The sequence below is a fragment of the Mauremys reevesii genome, linkage group 9 (assembly GCF_016161935.1).
Source record: "Mauremys reevesii isolate NIE-2019 linkage group 9, ASM1616193v1, whole genome shotgun sequence".
Classification (NCBI taxonomy): Eukaryota; Metazoa; Chordata; order Testudines; family Geoemydidae; genus Mauremys; species Mauremys reevesii.
In genome coordinates this window covers 91811447-91836407 of record NC_052631.1, presented here as the reverse complement: position 1 = coordinate 91836407, position 24961 = coordinate 91811447, and the positions used below count along the sequence as shown (strand labels likewise).

General features: G+C 40.1%; 1 protein-coding gene across 5 annotated transcripts in view; it reads right to left on the bottom strand.

Moving 5' to 3' along the window:
• IL1RAPL2 (interleukin 1 receptor accessory protein like 2) overlaps positions 1 to 24961 on the bottom strand; it is a 548503-nt gene that overhangs the window by 129726 nt on the left and 393816 nt on the right. For 4 of the 5 annotated variants that reach the window (XM_039489758.1, XM_039489757.1, XM_039489760.1 and 1 more), the window contains exon 6: positions 13718 to 13792. The exons of the other annotated variant lie outside the window; for it this stretch is intronic. In XM_039489758.1, coding sequence (XP_039345692.1) covers positions 13718 to 13792 — 75 coding nt within the window. The remainder of the gene's footprint in view (positions 1 to 13717; positions 13793 to 24961) is intronic. 5 annotated transcript variants of the gene reach the window in all.

Below are 24961 nucleotides of genomic sequence, written 5' to 3'. Positions count from 1 at the left end.
TCTCTTTTTTATTATTTTCACCCCAAAAATCTCCTATTACTATATTTGTTTAGAAAATTATTTTTATTACATTGTGGTTGCTTTTTCCATGTATGCAAATGGGAAACCAAATTTCTTCATTAGAGACTCAGGTTGGTAGATAGCTGGGGTAGAATGTAGAACTTTTAATTCCCATCTCTAGGTGGAAACTGGGTCCATAAAACTAGCCAACAGAGCCTTTGGTTAAACAAGATGCTACATACATGTAGAAAACTGGCCAGCAATTCAGGCTATTCTTAGACATAACCCACTGTTAGCAGATTAGATGTTCATTAAAAGCAGGTGGTTGTGGGAACTCATCCTATTTCTCCCACCACAGATGTGGCATTCTGCTGAGTGCTCGAGTTATAGAACATCAGTTTCCTTCCCAGTTACACTTGTGTTTCATCTGATTTGATACAGGATCTAAATTAGGTTCAATAGAGTCAGCATCAGCTTTGAAAACTGGTGATTTCAATCAAGGGCGTAGTGAGGAAATAAAAGTTTATACACATGCCAGCTGTTCAGTTGCCCCCTATTTAATCTCATAATCATCTATTATTGTCTGCTAAAAAGTCAGATTCCTCGGGTTGCCTTTTTAAAAAATAAATTCTGCCAGCATTCCAGAAGGCCCAGATCCAGCATATGCTGTAAACATCAGTGGGTATTGGAACACAAACCAGCATATTTTTCTTTGTCTGTTTAGTGAATGTAGCGATCATGAAAGATATTGAAGTGCCAATCCCAGAGACTGAAGTCCCCTGGTTACCTACCAAACAGATACAACATGGGTAGCAGAAGCAGCACATGGTTCTTTTGCTTCAACCATAATCCGGAGAGACCACTGAAAAATTTATTTCATTCCCCAGGTCTATTTAAATCCTTGGTCTCTCTGATGAGATTGTCATCTAACACCAACAGTGGACATCTATCCACTAGGAATGTTTTTGAGTTCACCACATAATCTCACAAAGGCCACCAAAAGTCATAGGCTGTAGTGACTACTTGCTACCAAACTGGCCCACTCTTGAAATTTAGGAGTAAAAAGCTCAGTAACCCATGACCAATCCTTTGAGCCTTCTATAATTCTATCGAGGTCAAACTTAATAAATCAGGGAGTGTGTAATAAATTGTTTGACAGTTTTCACTGGGAATTAGCTATCATATTTCTAAGGTGCTCACTGCCATGGTTTCTAAGTACTCTGCTGATAGCGTTAGGGCCTTTGAGATGGGAAAGTTGGATCCACAATATCTAGTTTTAAAATACCTAGAGTGGTGGAAACCTTCCAAACACTTTCACAGTCATTAGATTTCAGGGACTTTTAGTAAATATATTTTCAGAAATTAGATGAATGGCATGTCTAAAAATGGACTTTAGTCTGTAGCACAATAAGGTAAGTAAATGCAGTACGTGCACCACAGGAAATCAGAAAATGAGAGGTACATAAATGACGAATATACACAACACTATTACTGTTAGAAAAGGACATTCCCTCTCTTTGTATTTGCTTTTTTACAACATTTTTGGAGGCTATTTTCCACAGTCATAGGTCACTTATATGTAGGAATGCCTGTTTATGTGTGTTAATAGAACTTTTTGCAAAACACGTGGAGTAGTTAGGTGTGTTGTTACACACTCAGCACAAACAAAGGTATATGCATGCAGATGTGTGAACAAAATATTTGCAGGCCTATTTGAAAGTTAGCTCAGAAAATAAGAGGTTTGCATATTACCAAAGATGACCTGTTGATCTTTCATCTGAAAAAGCTTCTAGAATATAACTTGTTTAATATGGAATGTCTATTCCTGTGCACTAGAGGTTATTTACCTGTGGATTTCCTATTTATTTCAGTGGGAAGCAATGGGGGGGGGTGTCCATGCCCCATTCCACACGAACCTTGACATGCCTGTAGAAAATTAAGGTGTTGATAAACATGAATTCATTTGCAAATTCCCCTGTAATAATAGCCATAATTTCAGATAGGAGTTACACTGGGAGAGAACGTGCAGAATAGCTGAACTTGGAATTTGTCAGCACCTGAATTAATGCTAAAATGGGATGCTGCCCCTTTATCACGTACAGTACTTACAATATGAATAGCAATTTGATCCTGAGTAGCATTCATTTTGCCATGTAAAATTTGCAAAAGCTAAACTGCAGTCCCACAGAGAACCTCTCAGTCAATTTTCTTGGTAAAGCTGATTGCCTAATGTGAGCTGTATAGTCTCTACAATCTGGTCTCTAAAGTGGATTCGTGGTAGAGCTGTTTGAATGAGGCAAAAACTTTTCCAGAAATATTTGTTTGCATTTAAAAAAAAAATCATTTCAGCTGTTTGTTTGGTTTTGTTCTTTCCCCCTTTCCTGCATTCCCTCCCACCCTCCATACAAATTTTCTAGCATAACACTTTTCTGCCAGGTATGTTTACTAAAACAGAATTTGAAGGGAATATTGCCGATTATTCACTGAAAGTGGATTTCAAATTCATCAGTGCAAGTATTTAAATTGGAAACCTGATTATAAAAGAGTTAACGCTTGTCCAGTCAAGGAATTTACGGTTCTACAGGGCCAACATATCTAATCAAAACAGCAGCAATTCCTAGTTCCGCATATTGAAGATGTGCAACAAACTACTCACAAAAGAGCTACAAACCCCTAAGGATTTGTGAAAATTATTTGAAATAGATCAGGGTTCTCTCTCATTTATGGGAGGGCAATTTGTGAATAGAAAAAGATGTGGAATTTATCGAATACATTTTGTAAGTTAATTATTCTCTTCCCTCTAGTCATTGGCTCTGGATAAATGAGCTAGGATATGTAGCTGAATCATGGATGACTGAATTTTGAAAAAAAAAAAAAAGTCTGTAAATTCTGAACCCATAAACTATTCAGCTTGGTCAGTGAAGTATGGAAAATGCTTTGAGTTAGGAGAGAATTGTACGAAGCTTGACCAATAAAGCATGCAACACCATTTGCAAGCCATGTAATTGAGTCTGTATTAGTAAAGTATGCAATTCATTTAGACCCTAGATCTGCTAAATTTAAATTGCTATTTACTTATGCCATTGTGTGAGCGCTATGTGCAAGTTTCTCTGCAAAGTTGGCTGTTTCAGCAATAAGTGTATTGCTGAAAGGGTTAAGTGCCTGATCCTACAAATACTTACCTTTCCGAGTAAAGCTATACATGTAGAGTAGTTCCATTTAGATTTCATGGGACTATTCACATGTATAAATGTATTCATCTGCTTGAAAATGCTAAAACTGGTAGACTTTTATATGGTATTAAGTATATAAAGACATACCCACTACTAGACAACTGCATTTATCATGAAGTTGGCCTATTAACCTAAAAATGTGGAATAGAAAGTGTAGTGTGTTACATTGTGATTCCATTGCTTCCTACTGTCTGTATTATTGATTTCCACTTGATATTTGGGGGCTGAAAAGGCAAGTACTATATGCTTTCAGTAGATAGTAAAGGTATCAGTGCTTTATAGACAAATCTCCCTTTGAGACTCTCTCATTTGTAGGCAGCATCTAAGAATAGAACAGTAAATCAATTTGGTTGTAATAGTGAAACTTCAATTTTGTAATACAAGCAATTCACTCCTGTAAGACAAAAATAAATACAAGAGTATCTAGGACAAAGTTAAAGGTGAAAATAATCCAGATATAGACTACATTAAACAAAAGTTTGATTTTTTTTTAAACTCTTCTCTTTTGATAAGAAGTTTTAAGTTGTGTCTATTTAACTATGGCACCCAAGACTGTGAGTTTACAATATCCTGATTTTAATAAATAGGAATGATGTGATCACTCTTCATTTTCTGCACCGTGGTTGCCTTTGGAATAGACTATGAACTCCCATTTTCTATTCTTCATAAAGGGAAGATTCATAAAAACGATTAATCCATATTTTAATCTTTGATATGCACTGTGAAAAAACCATCAGCAGGATACATGGTCTAGACCTTTCTCGCTATTGTATATTTTGACTGACTGATCGTTCTGCCCCTTCTCTATATTTTAGTGAGTCTGTAAATAAGTGGAGACATGGAATGGCATACCCAGCAAACAAGAATGAAGAAAAATAGAAAAGGTCAGAATAGTGCATACCTGTCCTATATATATATATATATATGCATATACCCTCTCTTCAAACTCTCACAAATGAACACAAAAACACAAACAACAACAACATGATGACATTTAGTGACAGTGTTTTTTTTGAGTAATGAAATGGGTGTGTGTGTTTTGCCCATTTTTATTACAACCCAAAAGCTATATAGCTACCCTCCTAATAGTACATACATATATTCCCCACTTTCAATTGCATAGTATCACACATATAAGTATGACAAATACACATCAGCCAAATGCATTTAAGTTTAGTTTCATGATCAGAACCTAATAAAGATAAGGAAAAACTTGGATCAATTTTTATTCCTCAGTGTTCTATCTACCTACCATTTCCTACCTCCATCGCTGCAGCGTCTGAGCACCTCAGACTCCTTTGAAATAAGGAAGTATTGTCCCCATTTTGCAGATGAAGAACTGAGACACCTGGTAGATTAAGTGGCTTGCCCAAAGGCACACACAAAGTCTGTGGCAGAGTGAGGAATACAGCTGTTTTCCAGGAGTCCCATTCCAGCATCCTTCCTACTAGACCATCCTTTCTGCTTCTCATCCTATGGCCTGGACTTTCCTTTTCTGGAGGAAATACGACTTGGAACAATCCAAATGCAATAAATATTGCAAAGAAATGGTGGGTGGAGTAGTGTGTTTATTGATGTCAATGACAGTTTTGTCTGAGCGAGGATATGTAGGTACACATGCTGGTCATTTGGACAAAGTTGTCATTGGCTTCTATTATCAGAGGGGTAGCCGTGTTAGTCTAGATCTGTAAAAGCAGCAAAGAGTCCTGTGGCACCTTATAGACTAACAGACGTTTTGCAGCATGAGCTTTCGTGGGATACATCCGACGAAGTGGGTATTCACCCATGAAAGCTCATGCTCCAAAATGTCTGTTAGTCTATAAGGTGCCACAGGACTCTTTGCTGCATTGGCTTCTATGTGAACTTTGCAGAAGATGTGCAAGTTCAGTCCCATGAGGTTTACAATCAGTTTGTAAATGTCTATGGATGAAAGCCACTATGGAAATGTGAGCCATTATAAACTCAGTTGCTTTTACTTCAAGAATTTTACATTGTGGTAGTGCAGATAAGAAAGAAAATAAAAGAGATCTGACTCAAGTTTTAAGATACCTCTATGGCAAATTTTGTCTTAAAGGATATTTGTCTGGTATCGATGGATATTGCGCCATAAAAATAAACAGTGTAAAATCAGTATGTCCTCAGAGTTGTACATTAAGAAGCCTGATGCAGAACCCAATGAAGAATACAAAATACTCCAACAGAAGCACAACAGTAATGAAATATGTAAGTATAGAGTAGGTCAGCTTCTGCTCTCTGATATGTTAGTGAAAATCTCCTGGATGTCTTTGGGCATTAACCACATGGGACAGACAGCAGAATTTGGCCCAGTGTCCCCAAATCAGTCAAACTGTCACAAATAGCAGCAGCCAAACATTGTTCTCTGTTACCTCTGCACATATCTGGATTAATCATACTGAAATTGATAGTGATTACGGATTAAACCACCCTAATGGCAGAATCTGGCATCTAGTTTCTAAATGTAGCATTTTGGCTTTATCCCTGGGAAAAGCTATTAACAATGAACCAAATTAGCATTAAAGCATTAGCTGTAATACACGGAGTATTTAGGGAACTTTTTTTAAAGCTAAATGTCAGACAATGTGTCTCTAATATTCTGTACAGATTAGTACAAAAGCTTTTGTAATAGATGCAAATCCTACCTCCCCTTGTGGAGGCACGCATGGCCTGGAAAGCAGTGGAACTTCTGCATTTCTGCTGCAGAGCAGATGCATGCTCCAGAGAGCCCATTCACAGGAACTCTGTGGAGAACTGCTCTTTAATAGCTTTCTTCCCTAAAAGTATGGAGAGCTAGTGGTACTGCAGCTTCATGGATCCACTGTCCTAAACGGTTAGATAAGGGACGTGGAATCATGGTAGACAGTAAACATTCAAGGTGGTAGACATAGCAATGGGATGTAGGCTCCATAGTTGTTCTGAATCTGGGATATGGTTTGGGGCAAGATTCTGTCCCCACTATGTACCTAGGCATTTGCTCAGACTTTGCATACGGAAAAAGGAATTTAAGACATTGAAGAATAGTTTTTAGCCCGGTTTGTGGAATACATGATGCACTCAGTTTAATGATGAAGACTATGGCTGTGGGGTAAATTACACCTCCCACCATCAAGTATTATTGAGTATTACTAGAGGAGGATGGATATCTACAGTGTAGTCTGGCAGGAAAGATTCTGCTACCTATAAAATGTTATTGGTTCAACTATGAAACTAACATTATAGGTAGCATATTTTCCAATAGTAAGATACAGAATGCTTTTTACATTATATATAGTAGGTGGGGCTGGAATCACCCAACAATTCCCATAATAAAACATTGTTTTCAAGTGCTTATAACTTTGCCAAATGAAGTGTTTGGGCTGAAATTTTCCCTGTTGGGTGTCTGCTTCAGGCTGAAATTTTCTCAAAACAGTTCAGCCATCTCAGAGGACGAGTCTTGGGGAAAATACATTGTTCTACCCATGTTAAAGTCTGATGACTGTTGCCTTGAAAAGCTCTCAGGCCCCCATGCTTTGGAGCAAGGATTTGAAATTTGGCAGGGTGATATCAGGAATATGCTTTTGCCATTCCTGTGAAAAACTGCCCAGATTTGACCAAGTTATAAGCACTTGAAAAAAAATCACAGTTCACGCATGCTCTGTGGGAACTTCTTAGATTTTAGCAGCTCAATTCCCCAGTTTGGGGATGTTCCAGTTTGGGGCTCAGCAGGACTACCCTTGCAAATGTGGCTCTGGGTTTCTGCAGGCTGTGCCAGGTCTGGGTCCCGGCATCTGAACTGACAGCAGGGAACGTCTCTTTCCTGTGCTCTTCATGAACCCTCCTCCTGGGCCCAGCCTACTTGGAAAAAGAAGCTATTTTATACTTCAGGCAGTTGAATGCTGCCCTGAAGAACTGGAGTCTATCCTTGCCTCTGTCACAGAGTTCCTGTGTGATGCTAATTAAGTTACTTAAACCAAACTTTTCACAGGCCATCACTACTATGTGTTTCTTATGGGGATGCCACATACTGAACAATGAGGATAAAACAAAACAGTGAGTAGCTGCTCATTAAGTGTGCACTGAATAAGGCAAGAGTCCTATGGAAAAAAATTTACATAATCGTGTATAATAATGCATACGCATAAGTTGGCCAAATTAAGGTTGTTCAGGAAACCTTAATTCTGGCAATTCCTAACCTTTCAGTGTTTGACTTTGCAACCTTAATAGTCTTTTAATGTAGTTTTTTGGTGCATTTATATTTCACACACATACTCCTCTTGAAAACTCATCTTTCCAATTGATTGTTTTAAAGTTTAGGATTTCTATATTATTTTTTGTTTAGGAAACACCGTCATATTGCATCAAGACTCTTCTCAATACTCCCATCCTTAAAAGTCAATTGAATGAAGACTTTGTCAGTTAACTGGTAATAAGGTAAACATTAGACAAATGACAACCCATTGCTACTGTTCTTCAATCGGCAGCTTTTTGCATAAAATTAACATCCTTGGAAGCGCTCACAGAAATTTATAATGAAAAAAGGTCTAAAATAAAATTCAGGACCTTGGACAGTAAATTTAGCATAATCTTATTTTACATGTCAGCATGTGCATAAATTTTGCTATCCTATAGAGCTCCTCCCAATCAGAGCTTCAAGTAAATGTGAGTTTTAATTATTATTTTACAATCTCTACCTGATTCCCACATCTCTTATCAGTTACCATATCTTTGCATGTTCCCTTTCACTTATTTTACAGTGTCCTTGATTGATCTGCTTAACAGTCCCAGGATATTTCACAGCTACAGCTTACAGAGGAAAACATTTTCTCAACAGCTAGGCAGTAAAAAATGAGAATGCTCAAATAGAAGGTGTTTTTCTCAATACCTCTGAAAACAAGAAAACTATCATGAACCCTGGCAAGGTAAATCCCTTGACACTTCCCTTGTTTGGAAAATGAATTAACCGAGAAATTTGCCCTTTTTAAAGTAATGCTTATGTCACCCTTTTTTACTATGTTTCTGAGGTCAAAGCAAATATATATTTTTAAAACCAGATGATACATAAATGATGGATTCAATTACTATACACATTGACATGCAAACATTCATTTCAATTACACCTAATCCTAACTAAATATCCATAAAGAGGAGATTTTACCTAAAATTAATTGTAATAAAGGCCAAGGAATGAACAGCACAGAAAATCTCTAGTTCTGTTGGCATGTGACATTTTCTGATCTTTAGCTCCTCTAAGAAATATATAATTCTGAGCAGAGCTGGGTGAACTTTTTCAGACAAATGGTTTATTTAACAGCTTAAACAGAAGAAACGGAGAGCAGCCTATCCAAAAATGGCCTATACCCTGCAGGTTAAGATGCTCACCTGGCAGGGGGAAAATCTGAGTTCCAGTCCCTGCTCTGGAGTAGAGATTCACACCTGGGTCTCCCACATCCCAGGCAACTGCCCTAACTGCTGGGGTAAAGATTAGAAAGCAAGAGTTAGACACACAGATCTCACCTACTGGGCTAAAGGTTTAAGGCATGGGCTACACACACAGACACACGGTTTGCTGATCCAAACAGGGCCAGTGCAAGGATGTTTTGCGCCCTAGATGAAACTTCCACCTTACACCCTTTCCCCAACCATGCTCAGGCCCTGAGGTGCCCCCCCACGGCAGCTCTCCCCCTCTGCCCCAAGGCGCCCCCCTGCGGCAGCTCCCCAGCCCCCACCCTCTGCCCTGAGGCACCCCCGCCCCAGCTCACCCCTGCCCCGCCTCCACCCTGAGCACGCCGTCGCTGCTTCACTTCTCCCGCCTCCCAGGCTTAGGTGCCACGCCCCACCCCTTACTTGCTGCAGGCGGCCCTCCCCGCACTCCCCTGCCCCAGCTCCCTCCGCCTAAATTCCGGCGGCGACCGGGGCAGCCGAAGATCTGGCTGCCGCGGTCGCAGCAGAAGAAAATGGCGCCCCGCAAATCCTAGCACCCTAGGCGACCGCCTCAGTCACCTAAATGGTTGCACTGGCTTTGGGTCCAAAGCAGACATTGCTGATGAATTCCAAAGCATTTACCAATGTGAATATTTTTTTCTGATTTTGCAGTTTGCTGCCTGAAACAGAAAAATCAATTATTCATCCAGCTCTAATTGTCAGGCATCAGCCCCAGCGGTAGTTAGATGAGTCTAGGAGCTGCTCTATTATAACCTAGCTAGCATGGCCCCTTTGGGGCCATTGTCTAACAGAGAATTAGAGCACAGCTGTGCTTCACCCCTTCTCTGAACACACCCTTTATATGCCCCCTACGTCAGGGTGCATGCGCCAGCCCACTAGGCTAGTTTTATGCGTCTTAAGACTCTCTCACCCCCATACTGGGGGAATTCTCCACTGTCTCACTACAGGCGGATCGTAGTTCTTTGTACTGCCTGAGAGGTTCAGAGGTTCTCTTGCCTGATCTGGCTCCTAGCTCAAAGTCATCTGGCTGCCTAGAATTGATGCAGTGAGGATGATCTTCAGATTCATAGTCTCAGCATGTTGAGCCAGTAAACAAAGTTCCATAGGACAGGGGAAGAGGGAAATAATGTTGAAATACAATTAGCAAAGTAATGTACCAACAGTTTGTCACAAGATTGATAGCACGGCATGCTTCACTTACAGTCACCACAGTCACACATTTAGAAAATGACAAATCTATCCTGCCCTGCTTCCAGAAGAAGTGGCTTTTTATTCCGATGGTCTGAACAGTCATATTCAGATCTTTAAAACCGATTGAATCAGAACCCGAAGCTTTGAGGTGTACAAATCTCCCTGTTTTGATTTTTAAAAATACACTAGGAATTCTGCAACAAGTAGTGGACAATTTAGGCTAACTAAGGTCTAACAAAGAAGCAGCCATATTTTGCGGCAGAAGTAAATGCGCAGTGTAGAAAGCAAGAATCTTAAAGCACATTACCAACTTTATCCTCAGAATCCTCCAAGAGGTATTAACACATTTTCCAGGTCAGAACATTATGTCTGACAGGAGTTATGTCACTTGACCAAGGGCACTATCAAATCACTGGTAGAGCGGGAACATTTTTTTGATTCCTAATCATCTGCAGAAGCTACAAGGCCATACCGTCTCCTGAGAAATACAGGACATATGGCCAGATTCAATTGATTGAAGGACTAGTCATCTGACATAAGGATGAATATATATTTGTTCAAAAATCTTGAACAAATATTCTGCCAGCTTTAACATTTAGCTTTAAACTATTGGAAAGCCTTGAATGATCTTCATTAGGAAACAGTTAAGACTATTAGAGGAAACTCAAGTATTTGAAGAACTAATCTTTAAAATATAACGTCAATGTATAGAAGGTTAAGTCTGCTGCATATTCTATAATGAGATTGTGATTCACAAATCCTTTCAAAACCCATAATGCTTATGAATATTAAAATAAAACATTCTGGATGAAAATGAGCAAGCAAAGCAAGCAGTTAAATCAATCTATTGTACTTCCCTTCTAGTTTTGACCAAGGCTGAAATTATTGTCTGGTTTAGCAAAGTGTCTTGGATAATTAAATTGTTTTCAACTATCACACTAGTCCTCTGTGATGCTCTCTGGTCCTCTTGTCATCTCTCTGTCTTGCTTGCTCTCCCCAGCAGAGACAAACAGAGAAAACAAGTGGGTAGCAATTTGTAGTTTCTGCTTCCATCGGAACTTGACAGGGCCGTTTTGATCTTGTTAAATTCCAAAGCATGGAAAAAGAAAAAAAGAATCACACACCTTAAGAAGAAACAAGACATGCTCTGGTGCTTATTTGAAGCCTGAAGGAACTCTTTTATCTATTGTCAATAAGAACAATGCAAACCCACTTTCATTTGAATCTTCTTATAGTAGAGAAAGCTAATAGGTGAATACTGAAGTTGGCAATTAGGTCACATAAAATGTTGACTGTGGTCAGGCTACTAACTGCTCTTAAAAAATCCTGTGTAAATGTTGAGATTTATAGGGATACTATCATTAAATCATGTGTAAATGTTGGATATAGGAAATATTAACTGCTATTCTCCTGGGCCTACAAAGAGAAGACAACTAAAGATTCATTTGGCAATGGAAAGCTAAATTGGTCTATTAAAGTGGCCAAGTTAATGGAATGAATGTAGTTTCTTTGGTATGTAGTAGCATTTTAATATTTGCCTGACTATTTAAAGGACATACACAAAATGGATGCACAGGTTAATCTCCCGGGATTATTGACATTGTAAAATTAGGATGATTTTGAATAGAATATTTATGTTGATTTCTAATAAAAATATATTAGAACACACACTGTTGGTACATGCAGGCAACATTTTAAGACAGGCAAATAAACAAATTAAAACCAGCAGCTACCTCACCCCTGTCCACAACTCTCACCAGAACTCTCCTCCCAATGCCTCTTTCACGCTCTGTGGTATAGAGAAAAATGTGTTGTGCTCTGAAGGTCAACAAACCCTTCCACACCGAGAGAGAGAGAGAGAGAGAGAGAGAGAGAGAGAGAGAGAGTGTGTGTGTGTGTGTGGTGGGGGGAGGGGGGGGAGGTAGGTTCTGAAACTCTGGACCCCTCACTGAGAATTCTCTACTCCCAGCTCCTTGCCTTTTAAATCAAGGTGGGTACAGCTGGAAGAACGCCACTCAGTGCTTTAGAACTATATTTAGGGTACTGTTACCTTGTAAACATTAATCTTTCAGCATATTATGAAAGTTTAGAAACAATAACTAAACGTATCACTGAGTCAGCAAGAAAGTGCTGCATGTAAATTCCTAGATCCTAGGGGACAACTAATGGATTATACTGTGGGACAAAAAAATGCAAGGACTTTTATTTCCCTCTAGAGATATTCTGAAATCCTATTACTGCAACATATCTCCCAGGGGTAGGAGATTTTTTTGTATCAACACTTTTTACTAGCAGAAAAAAATAGTTTCGTATGGGGAACCGGTCAAAGAAATATTCTGCAGGGGCTAGATATGTAAGATGAGGTGGGGGGAATTGAGGTTAGAAAGGAAGATCCAATAAGAGTATAGGAAACAAGGATGTGCATGTTTTATATTACTTTGTTTCACTGATGTACTTGGGGACAGTTCACTAACCTTGAAGGATTCATTAATTCTATTTTTTTTCAAAAAAGTAAAATCTATGAGCGTAATTAATGGAACTGAATTAGCGTTCAGCTGACAGTGATTAGAGTGAGTTTTGGATGATGCCCTTTGGACCTGTGTGCGTGTATGTGTTTGTTTTCATCACTAAGGAGCTAATTCTATCATCAGACACATGCACACAAATCCAAATTAAGATCATTGGAGTATCCATATCTGAGGGCAGGATTTGGCCCTGGGTACTTTAGGCAGAATTCACTGTTGCCTTCTCTCTAGCAATCCTTACAAACTGTTGAAAGCTAATTTTTAAGATAAACTCAGGTCATAAACGATTCACATTATTGTCCACAACTTAACAGACAGTCCAATTCAAGGACCTAAGTTCCATTCAATGGGACTTAAACACATGCTTAAGTGTTTTGTGGAAAAGGGATGCACTTAAGCACAAGCCTGAAGTTAACTTTACTGAACTGGGACGTAGAACAGTAGGTTTACATTAAAAACGTATGGCCCCGTCACACTGGTATCTGTGCAACACAATCTAACAATCTCAAACCAAGATCCTACTTCCATTTATAATTGTGTAAATCAGGATTCAGTGGTCTGGTTCCAGTGTAAACCTAGAGCCAGAGCAGAGTCAGGCAAATAACTCAATTTAAGCATGATGAGGCCAACAGTCTGTCACAACAAATGCTTCTTTTATAACTTAAACCCACACACTTCAATCCTCAACAGTATTTGCAATTCCATACCTCAACACAAGGAATGTTTCCAACCTGACAAGACTTCTACCAGAACCTCAAAATCCCACTATTACCCACAGCAACAATGTGGCCCACAGCTAACTACTCTCAAAAAGGTCACTTTGCAGAACTGTCTTATAAAGTTTCTTCCTGTTACCGCAAGTGTCTGTGGCTGATTAAGATTCAGACACATTCAGGCTAGCAGGAGAGACAGACAAAAGAATACAAAGGTTTTCATCAAAGAACCTTGTCAATAAACAATGCATTCTTTCCCTTTATCTTTTAAAGGATCACCATCCTGTATTTTATTAAAATATTTGTCTCCTATGCACGGTGATCATTGACTGACCAGTGTAGGCACCAATGAAGGCATCCATTAATTTATCAATCACACACTCAGAAGAATGGCAGCCCTGCATATTTAATACTCAGGGTACCAATTAGTATTGCCATTCCTTGAAGCTACACAAACTTATTTCTTTAAACTGCTGTTGCAGTAAATTCTACCATTATAAAATGAGAAGCAGCAAATTGATTTGCATGTAATAACAGTGGCAATAAACCTTTCAATTTTTCCCATCTGTTACCAGAACTGATATTTAGGCTCTATTATTCCCAGAAGGGGACTTACCCAGCTGGACATCTATGACACTTGGCTGGTTCTCCACGGGGAACAATGGTTTTGGAGGTTTGTCGGTGAGCAAAGCTAGAAAATGAGAACAAGTAATGGAAAAATTGAGACAAATTACAATTAGAGGAAGATTCTGTCACACAGAAGCTACTGAGTATTTGCAGACTTGATGACATGTAAACATTTATTACGCAACGTTGCTGCTTGGCCGTTATGCTGTCGATACAGTATCAATTCCCTAGCAGGCTTAGTGGCCAATTGATTCAGTGGAAGCAGTTACGTTTTAAAATATGATACAATAAATTGACTTCTGTCTGGGGGTGTCGTCGTCTTCATTTTGTTGGATAATAATAAACTGAACAGAATGAATTTCCTTTAAGTGTTTTAGGTCCTGATCTTGTAAAGTCTAATACACATGCCTAACTTTTTAGTGAGACCACTCCCAGTGTGTAACGAACTGGATTGCTCACAGGTGTAGAAGTGAGCATGTTTAAGGCCTGGTCTATTCTTAAAAGTTAGGTTGACGGAGCTACCTTGGCAGTGCTTAATTTGTAATGAAAGAGGTGCCGGAGCTCAAGCTATTAGGTGCGGAGACTCAAGAAATGTTTTTATATTCATAACTGATGCAGCAAACCCATAGGTGTCAGGGCTATGAACTGCTAAGCCTAAAGGTGCCAGGGCTCAGCCCTGGCAAGCCTGGCACAAATTAAGCACTGTACCTTGGTCGGCAGTATGAAAAGAATCCACACACCTGACTGATGGAACTCTGTCGATCTAGCTCCCAGTGTGTAGACACAGCTACGTCAGTGAAAAAGAAAGCCTCTGCCAAGATAGCTACTGTCATTTGTGGAGGTGGTGTTCCTACACAGACAGAAAACCCACTTCGGTCCTGATTCAAAGTTCATTGAAGTCAATGGAAAGACTCCCAGTGCTTTTAATGGGCTTTGGATCTGGACCTAAGTATCATTTAGTCAATGCAACACTGATTATATTTTTGTGTGTGTGTCTCTCTCTCTCTCAACTATAGGGTATATAGGGAACTATAGGGTATATAGGGAAGTCAGCAAGTACAGAACACATGGCAGCTGTACCTGTATTTTAATTTTGATAAATAATAATGCAGAATGTATGTATGTTAGGAGATCTATACTGCCCCCCTCCTTTTTATATTTCTTAAGTTTTACATTTTTAAGGGAATTTACATTTCCTCTGCTTTCTGAAGATATATTTCAATGCCCAATTCCAGAATGAAAATAAAAAGTGACAGAATGGAGATCAGTGATAGAAGTCATAGGCAAAGGACTGGGAGCCAGGAGACTTGGGTTTTAGTCCTGGTGCATTCATTCATTCATTCATTCATGCCCGTCACCCCAACCGGGGTATGGGCCGCCAACAACAGATCTCCATAGTCTTCTATCCTGGGCCATTCGCTCTAGAATCCTCCTGGCTGCAAGAAGGGTGATGACTTGGGACAGGCAGATGGCCCCAAAGGACCTCTCTGGTGGAGTTAGTCCTGGTGCTGCCTCACTTAATCTGGGATGCAGAGTCAGTCTCGGTGCCTCAATTTCTGCATCTGCAAGCTGCTATTTTCCCTGTATGTAAAGCATTCTGATATGCACAATGAAAAGCATTACACTAGTGTTAGGTATTAATATTATATAATAAACATCATAAATAATGTTTCCCCCTATTACATAATCTGTTTCTTTCTGTTCCTTCTATTTTGGACTGCTATATACTGGTCTGATCATTCATAGTCCCTTTTACCTGTCAATCCTGACTATTAACCCTTCAGTTTTACCTCCCCTCTGAATGACTTATTCTTCCCAAACAAATGATGTCATGGCAGAGCAAGCATGTAAGAGGTGCCCTCAACAGTCAATGTTGGTGTTGATCATTAGAAACAGGCATTTTCCCCTGTAGAGGGTTTTTAAACCTCCTCCTACCACAGCCTGTGGGTATTTCAGTGGAAAGCACAGCTACAGACAATGGTTGTGATTGAGATGCTGAGTGCCTTCACTATGGAGCTCAGCATCCTCCAACCCCATTGGTTTGAGGAGTCACTGAATTGAAATATTTAGATGTTTACAAAACAAATTTGTTTTTTACCACAAGAATTCACTGAAATTGACCTGAATTTGCTAGTTGTTTTGGTTGACCTGAATCTGCATTTTTTTTTGCACAAAAAGGTGGTGCATAAAAAGTTTCACCCAGCTCTCATGGTAGACCCCACGCTATGAGCTAAATGGTTTGCTAACACTCAGGCAGAACAGCCTCCAAATTGCTTAGTTATACAGATAAATAGAGGTTCAGGAGAAGAGGGCAATGATAGGTAATTGTGTTGTAAGAGAAGTGGCGGACAATACTTTCCCACTGCAGGCACTATATTTTTCATTCAGTGATTGTTAGGATTTCCTCTCTTCTTATACTTCAATTCCTCTCTTGAAATTGTCAATAAATAATAAGTTAGAAACAGTTAAGAACCACTGACCCAGAAGTATATAAAATGAAATGCAATCTGCTATCAATCATAAAAAAATTATTTTGTGAAATTCTCTGTTGGTGTCCCTTAATTTACTGCAAAGATTAGATGTGCTCCCTAGCATTTGCTGGGAGGGTACCTCATCACTAGAGACACAAGCTGATAAAAGTGTTTTTCTGCACTTTTGGTTTAGTTTCTTTATTGGTTCTTGTTTGTGCTAGTAGACGCACTGGAAAGAGGCAGAAGGAAGCAATTGTTAAAGGAATAGGAAGAATACAACAGCACTCCGGCTGCAGAAGGTTCTGCTGAGGTCACCAGCCTCTGAAAACAATGATCCTTCTAGGAGAACCATAGAAAATACATTGTTACCCAGGAGGAATGGTTCCCTCTCACTCCCACACCAGCCTGTTGGCCTGCGCCTGAAAGTCTGGGGCACCAAGTATATTCAGTGTCAAAGTAACAGGAGTTAAAGAGAAGCTGTTTTTGATTGCAGTCTCTATAAGGACCTTTTCCAAAGCCCACTGAAATCAGTGCAAGGCTCATGGCTTCAATGGCGCTTTGGTACAGGCCTTAAGGGTTTGATCCTGCCAGTTTCTGAGCACTCGCAGAATTGAGGCCTAGGTGCAAAGTGATGGCTCATTTCTCAATCTAGATTTCATTCTGCCCTCTGGAAAAAAAAAGCCAGACTAAATTGTCATTTATTAGCATATTTTGACTGATTTATGTCCAAGGGGTAATTTATGTGACCTTAGAATGTGATCCGTCGGGCCATATTCATTGCTGGTATCAATCTATTGAAATCAATGGACTTCCACCATGGTTGAATTTGCCCTTTTATGTTTTGAGAATAGTGTTACTAGTTGTCCCCATTTTGTCTATTATCCTCGTTTAGTTTCTGTGTAGGTTTTCTAGCTCGCATTGCTACCTTTAGGCTTCCCTTCCATTAGTGCTTTTCATCTCTGGTACCAAATGGCGTTTTAACTTCCTGTGTCCCATAGGCTTTGGGTACTTTCGTTGTTCTAGTCACACACGTGCCGTTCCAATGTGTTTTGGCTTTGCTTTATTTTATGTCCACTCACCTCTCTCTCTCTCTCTCTTCCCCGCCCCCATTTAAATGAGTTGAGCTTCTCTTTTTCTTGCTGAGTTAAAGCTGCAGCATCTCTGAATCCTAGTTTAATGTGTTCATGTGGGTTACGTATTTAAACTGTGGTGTTTTTCAATATTGCTCTGAGAGGATAATCATTATAATGAACCAGAAATGTGTCAGATAGATTTTTGTAGGCACTGAAGTGGCCAAAAGGGATTTTCAGAATAAAATGTAGAGGAATGCCGGCACTTACATGTTACAAGTGCATACAGAACTGAAGATCTAGTCTCATTTTAAGGGACTAGCATCCATTTATATATTTGACCTTTTAAAATTGCTTTTAAGCTTTTTCAGCCAATAAGATAGTACCGGTATAAAGTTTCCTTGGCTGCAAGGAATTCTCATATAAAGCTTATGATCTCTGCTCCTGACACAAGTCCATAAACACCACTTCCTCATTTCAAATATACCTCATTCTCTGAGCAATTTCTTTAATTCCCTCAACAGCTTTATAGAGGAAAGCTGCTCTGATTTCTATTCTTTCTTAAAGGGGAAACAAAAAAGTCACGGCACTTAATAAACCAACATGCCTTTAATGTACCACACAGCATTTTGTGCTTTCACCTAATCCTTTCTATGACTCCCACCAATCCACTTTAAGTAAGCCAACTATATGCAAAACAAACATGCTTCCTATTATTAAACATACTGCTATTCAGCTTCTATTCCTCTGTCAAAAAATATGAAGATAACCTTCATTAATTGCCACTAGAGGGGCTTGGGTAGTACTGCCTCTATCTTCTTAACCCCCTATGAATGTCACATGCCCCTGGGTTGCCCGAGGCAACATCATTTATGGTAAAGCCATTGCAATGAATATAGTAGAATTCCCAGATGCATACATTCATAGGGCCATATGGTTCTCCTTTAGTGAGATGCTATCTCTGGTAACACAGCACACAAATTAAGGAGCTCATTTGCCTTTACTTAACATTCTGAAATTTTATCCTGAGAATAAGAGAATTATTTTCCCTGAAATCATTTATGCAAATGTAGGTTTTACAATGTATAATGAGCAATGAGGATGAGGGTTGAATGAAGTGTCCTTTCTTGATGGCACAATCAACTCACCATTGACATTACCCCGGGCATAGCTTAAAGTCACAGGTGCCTGATGTTAAGCTCTGGAAGCAAATTTCTTTACCCAGAGGCACCTGGTAATGTGTCTGTCTTCCCTCAGAGTTTGGTGGACATTCCCCAAGGCTGTTTAGTGATTTGCTTACTAGGAGGTTGTTTGAAATGCTGTTTCCTCCCATATTTATTTTCACTCCTGTTTGATAGCAACACCTGGACTTTTAAATAATAATAAAACTCAAGTATGATTTCAATGGTACATGACATAGGATTCTCCTTTAAAGGACTGAGTATCTCTTGCACAAAGCTGCACATAGGTATAATCCTTTGTCCTGCAATGAGTGCAGGGGACTGGACTAGATGACCTCTCGAGGACCCTTCCAGTCCTATGATTCTATAGGTATAACTTTTTGCATAGCTTGCAGAAACCTTACACGATGCAATCTTTCTTGGGAGCCCAGGTTATTTTTATTTCCTTCACTTTATGCAATCAACTCTTAATTCTTTTCTTATGGCCACAAAACAGGTTGTCGTCAGAGACGGAGCACAGTCAAGCATTGAAAACACTGGACCAACAGGCAGGAGATATGGGCTTTTTTACTGGCTCTGCAAGTGAATTAGTGAGTGAGCTTCGGGAAGTCACAATCTCTGCGCTCGTCAATATTTAGCCAGCTGAATTTCTCTTTGGTGAGAAAGGATAGTCTGATTATTAAGGCACTAGGCAGGGATACAGGAGGTCTGAGTTCAATTCCCAGCTGTGCCACAGACTTCTGTGTAGACCATGAGTAAACAGTTTAGGGTAAAGTCCTGACCCTGTTGAAGTCAATGGCAAAACTCTGGTTGATTACAACAGATCCAGGATTTCACTCCTTGATCTCCCTGGACCTCCCATCTGAATAAAGGAAATAATGGTCTGTCTTTTCTATTTAGATTGTAAGCTTTTGGGGGCAGCCACTTTGTATGTGTATTTACTGTGCCTGAGCAATGGAGCCTTGATCTCAACTGGGGCCTCTAGTCTCTCCTGTAATACAAATAAATAGTAACTGCACAGAGATAGGTTCATTTCATTACTGTTTGTAAAGCAGGACACTCAGATGGGAAGTGCTAAAATAAAGAGGATTTGGAAATTCTGGATTAGCATTTCAATGGATGCAGTGAACAGCTGGACACAGGGTACAGAGAATGGGGTCCTTTTAATACTCCATTTGATTTATTTATAGTAATGAACCTTTTCTTCAGACTACTTCTTTTCTACCATAATTGGTCATAAAAACAATGATCCCTGGTGTCTCATTCCTTCATCCATGTTGAGAGGGATTTTCTCAATATCACACTATTCAGATAATGTAAAAGTGACATCTACTCAAAGTCAATCAGTATAACACAGAACTGCTGCAACAGTATGATTCAGCCTGAAGCGAACAACTTTCCTCGTCACGAACCTGTTCTCAAATACAGTTCTACCACGAGAGGGGGATTGTGCTTTAGAAAAGGAGACAGGCAAATTTCAGGAGAGGCCAATTAACTGGAGCCACATCGTGCAACAGTGAGAAGAAATGCCGAACAGTGATTGGAGCAGGCCTTTCAGGAAATGGTGAAGTTGAGACACATATTATAGGTTCCAAGTATATAACGGGGCTCGCTGATGGGGACGTTCCCATGTAGATATTAATACCAATATTCAGCTGGTTTAGTAAGGAGCAATACCGGACAGCAGTCCAGACAGTAATTGGAGGGGACCTTTACAAATGCTCCAACAACAGTTTTTTTCAGAAGCAAGTACACAAAACCATTTGCTAGGGAGGATGGCTCTGGGCTAAATAGACTGAATCCACATACCTCAGAGTAGGCCCCTTGTCAACCTTCCAGGACATTATAAAGCATTGTTTAGATCAGCAAGGGAAGCACTTTCCACAAACACTGACTTTACTGGAAGTGTTTAATTTCCCTATTAAATTAGTGTGGAGTCCATTCATTTATGCAGAAATTCTTCCATAAGTACTAATGCTAAGCTATTATTTATACAGAACCATAAGCACACATGTATAAGAGACAACTTTATTGAACAAATAGCATTTCTCCTGTCTGGAAGAGCTTAGGTTACAGTCATCCTGATGAAACTGTTCTCTGAATTGGTAAGGAAGATCCATCCTTTCCTAAACCCCACAAATTTAATCTGATGTAGTTAAGAGAAAAACATTGCAAAGAAAAGTCATATTGCATCAGAATAAATTAAATGTCAACTATCTAGCAATTAATTATCTGGCACAATCTGCATTTTATTTTGTGGTTAAAATGAGCAAATTCAGGTTGTAAGGCCTGACTGTGCTCTCATTTATGTCCGTGTAAATCAGGAATCTCTCTGTGAAAGTCAGTGAAGTTATGCCAGGGTAGAAACAGTGCGCAAACAGAATGAGGCTCATCCATTGAGATGGGATGCTTAAGACTTGAAGACCCCCATCCTGGAAGTGACTTAATGGAATACTTTGTAGAACAAAGGTTTCTAAAAATGTATTTAAAGGAAGGAATTTCTCATTGGGGTGGGACATGTTCAGATCTTGTCTCCCCACCTTTTTTACTGCTGCTGCTGCTGCCTAATGATAGATGTGATGAACACCAATAACTACATTTGGCAGTCTGTTGTATTGCCATGAAGGCTTCTGCTGAGATGAGTATGTGTAAATGTAACTGAAAATGAAGAAAGGATAAATTATCTGGATATGTAGCAGAACGAGGGGAAGCAAGAGAAAAATGCTTCATTTCTTCTAGGAGACAATTAAATGCCAACTTTCTTAAATCAAGGGACCTGGCATTTTCCCACCATTAATTAACAAAGCATCCATTACCATTCAGTCAAGAATCTGGAATACCTTCTGACAGCAGACCTGGTGTGTTTGAATAGCATCCTCTGGAGAAAATTATGGCATGCCAAATCCTTGATAGGAAACTAACTCATACCCCAAATCAATCTTTTGTTCACTCCTCAGTCAAATAAACATGGCTTTGATCTATTCTGGCATCTAAAGTCTTGGCAGTGATGTTATAACATTCATACCATAGATAAATATGGAACTATGTGCAAAATGATACATCAGTGTGCTAACAAGACATCACCTGTTGCTAAGTGAAACACAGCATTATACCACTTGGAAAATGTGCACCTAATTCCCGTAGACTCCACTGAAAATCCCACCATGTGCCAGCAGATCTCTTCATGACTGAAGCAATAATCCATTTCAGACACAATTTCTCCACTGCTTTGTATTGTGTGTTGTAAGTGCCAAGTGCACAGTGGGTGTATGAAGGTCCCAGGACAGCTAAGTTGTTGCCTGACATATCTGGAATTTGAACCAGGACCACCAAAGCTAAAAAGCATGAGCTGCTGCAGCTTGTTCTAAAGAACCAAAGCTTGCTAGTTCTGACTGCAACGGACATACCCTCCACAGGAACCATTGAAAGACTTGCCAGAAACAGACAGGAATGGAGGAGTTTTGTTGCTGCCTTAAATGCCAGAGGCGTAATGGGTACTAACTAACCAACCACAGATTAGGTTTGTAACACAGGCACCAGTAGGTTATGTTACCAAATCAGAACGGTAGTATTTTACATTCTTGGCACAGATGTGAATTACCACACAAGGTGAGAGGCACTGGAGAATCAAGTAAACAGCTCATTCATAAAAATATTGCTCTGTGAAGCTGTGTCTAGATGGAGGTACTGTTCTCTGATTAGCCGTAGTGAGTCTCTTCTACAAGTCAGTCAAAATGCAGTTACTCAGAACAGGAACGTTTTGTTGCCATATGCCGCAGTCATAGCAATCTGACAACATGATTATACATGCATCAGTCTTCTGCTGTAACGGAAATAAAGTCATTGTAATACAGTATTGTCAAAGGATGATGTATCCAGCTTTGAAAATAAACATCTAACACTTAATTTCAATAAATGTCTCAGCATTTGCCTGGAAGCCAGACATCATCATCCTGTGACAAAGTTCTATACCACTGGTATTATTTACTCAGGTAGGAAATACATCTCTTGGAATGATGGAGCTAAAGAACACAGGCCAGAATGGGCCAGAACCCACATTATCACCTCCTGCTAACTTTATCTAAAAGCAGGTACATGAACCTGCTTTCAGAGTTTGGACAGTATCTACATTACAATTATTTCTTTGCAACACCTCTGAGAAGAGGATTGTAGATAGCATTAACAGGCCTATGTCAACAGTAAATAAATGGATCTTCTTACAGACTCTTAGTAAATAAGAAGGAGATGTGGCCTGACTACAGTTTTAAGAAAGATGCCGCACATACGCTGAAGTGCAGATCAAGGGAGGTGTTTTTGTGACATACCAATGCTTTTGGTCAGTTACTGGTAAGTATTGGTATTAGCCTATAAAACCCTCAATGGCTTGGAACATATGTCTGTTGGAGAAACTGCATCAGTGGCAAAGAAAAGAGTGAGCCCTTGGTCTCCACATACAGTAGAACCTCCAAGATACAAACACCAGCATTACGGACTCACTGGTAAACCAGACATCACGTGAAACTGGAAGTAACCAACCATGCAGCAGTGGAGACCGCAAAAAAAAAAAAAAAGAGCAAATACTGTCCTGTGCCTGTCTTGCATCTCAAAGGTAGGCATACCTGGGCTGCCTGTCCCAACCCCTACCTCTGTCCCCACGGCGGGGGAGAAGGGGGGCAGCCACTTACAGCGAGGCGGTGAAGATGCTGGTGCTGCCAGCCCCAGGCTCCCAGAGCCGTCAGAACAGGAGCAGCGCTGGGGTCTGCACTACTTTCACCCATCCACCCGAGATGGGAGGGGGACAATCTGTTTTCACCCCCCCTTCCCCGACCGGGAGGGGCAGGCACTGTTTTCACCCTGCCCTGGCCGGGAGGGGGACAAGCTTGCAAAACTCAGTCTGACCCAGGGGAAGAAACTGCTGCTGCTGGAGCCTGGCCTGGAGTGTCAGTGGCTGGAGCTGGAGCCTGAACTGCACTTTGTTCAGTTACAGAAAACCTCCATTCCCGACATGTCCGTAACTCTGAGGTTCTACTGTATAGAGTCCAAACAGGCAGTCAGCTGTCTTTTCCTGATGTCCCAATAGCTTCTGTTGTTGCAGGACCAAAGCAGCACCCAGAACCCCTTCTTCAAACTAGGATGTTCCAAAGCCTGCTCTAAAAACGTGGTTTACACTGAAAAGCAGCAACAGCAGCTGAGGGTTTAATTTACTGCACAGTTCTGAAATGTACAGCGTGGCATTTTGTGTGAGAACCACCACAGAACAAGGATCTCATCCCCCAATCTTCGTACCTACGTGGTTCCAGTCACCATGGCACCTGCGCAGCTAACTGGGTGGTTTTGTGCCCTGAATGAAAGGGAAGAACAGCAGCACAGTCAACTCCCTTCAGATACTAGAGAAGCTTTATTTGTGTTGTGAAAAAAAATTAAGAAAAAGGTGTATAAGTAACTAGCTTGGCCAGTTATATTTTCCAGGTTGTAGCTCCTGCTGCATGACTCAAATAGGTCTTTTGTTACCCATTTAGGAGGCAACCAAGTTTTGTAGTGCACTGGAAAAATGCATGGTGGGATTTTGTGGAATGTACACAATGAAATATGGTTTGGGCGGTCTCTGAGGAGCAGGGCTGCCCAGAGGATTCAGGGGGCCTGGGGCAAAGCAATTTTGGGGGCCCCTTCCATAAAACAAAGTTGCAATACTGTAGAATACTATATTCTCGTGGGGGACCCTGTGGGGCCTGGGGCAAATTGCCCCACCTGCTCCTCCTCCCCCGGGTGGCCCTGCTGGGGAGATAATCTGGAAAGATTAACACTTTGTAGATTGTGAACTGTTTGGGGCAGAGACTGCCATCTCCCATATATTTGTACAGTGCCACTGCCTTTCATTTGCAATTATTGCCAAATCTTTTTTGCAATAACGGCAATTTCCTCTGTAGAAAAGTAAAAGTAATAATGTAATTATTATACATGTTCAATAATAATAGCAGCAGCAGCTGGGAATCTGGATTTCCTGATGTGACACACTGATGCCAATGATGGGATGGGCCTCTCAAAGGATTAATAGAGGTGCTGTCATAATGTGCATTGGAGGGTAGGTGCTGGAAGAATGTATGTTCAGTAATGGCAGGGTTCTTCTTACGCTAACAGAATGCTATGTAATTATCTCTTTCTTACAGTGCTGACACACCTTTCTTCCTGCTAACTTCTCTAACTTTCTCTAACGTAGAGAAATAAAAATTTGCATTGTGCATCCTTCTTATATGCGGTGGAGAAAAAGGTGTGGCAAATTGCTATTAAAAAGGATATTAATTTCCACCCAGTACAATTAATTAAAATCTCAATCAAGAGTGCACTTTATTTAAATGAACCAAACATACATTCTACACAAAGGACACCACCCCATTTCATGTGCACTCAAAATATTTCTCTTGGACTTTGAGTGGAGAGAAGATGCTTGAAGTTACCCTTCATTTCAAGGAGATCTGCAGAGCACATTTTATCTTTCAGGATTCTTAATTTT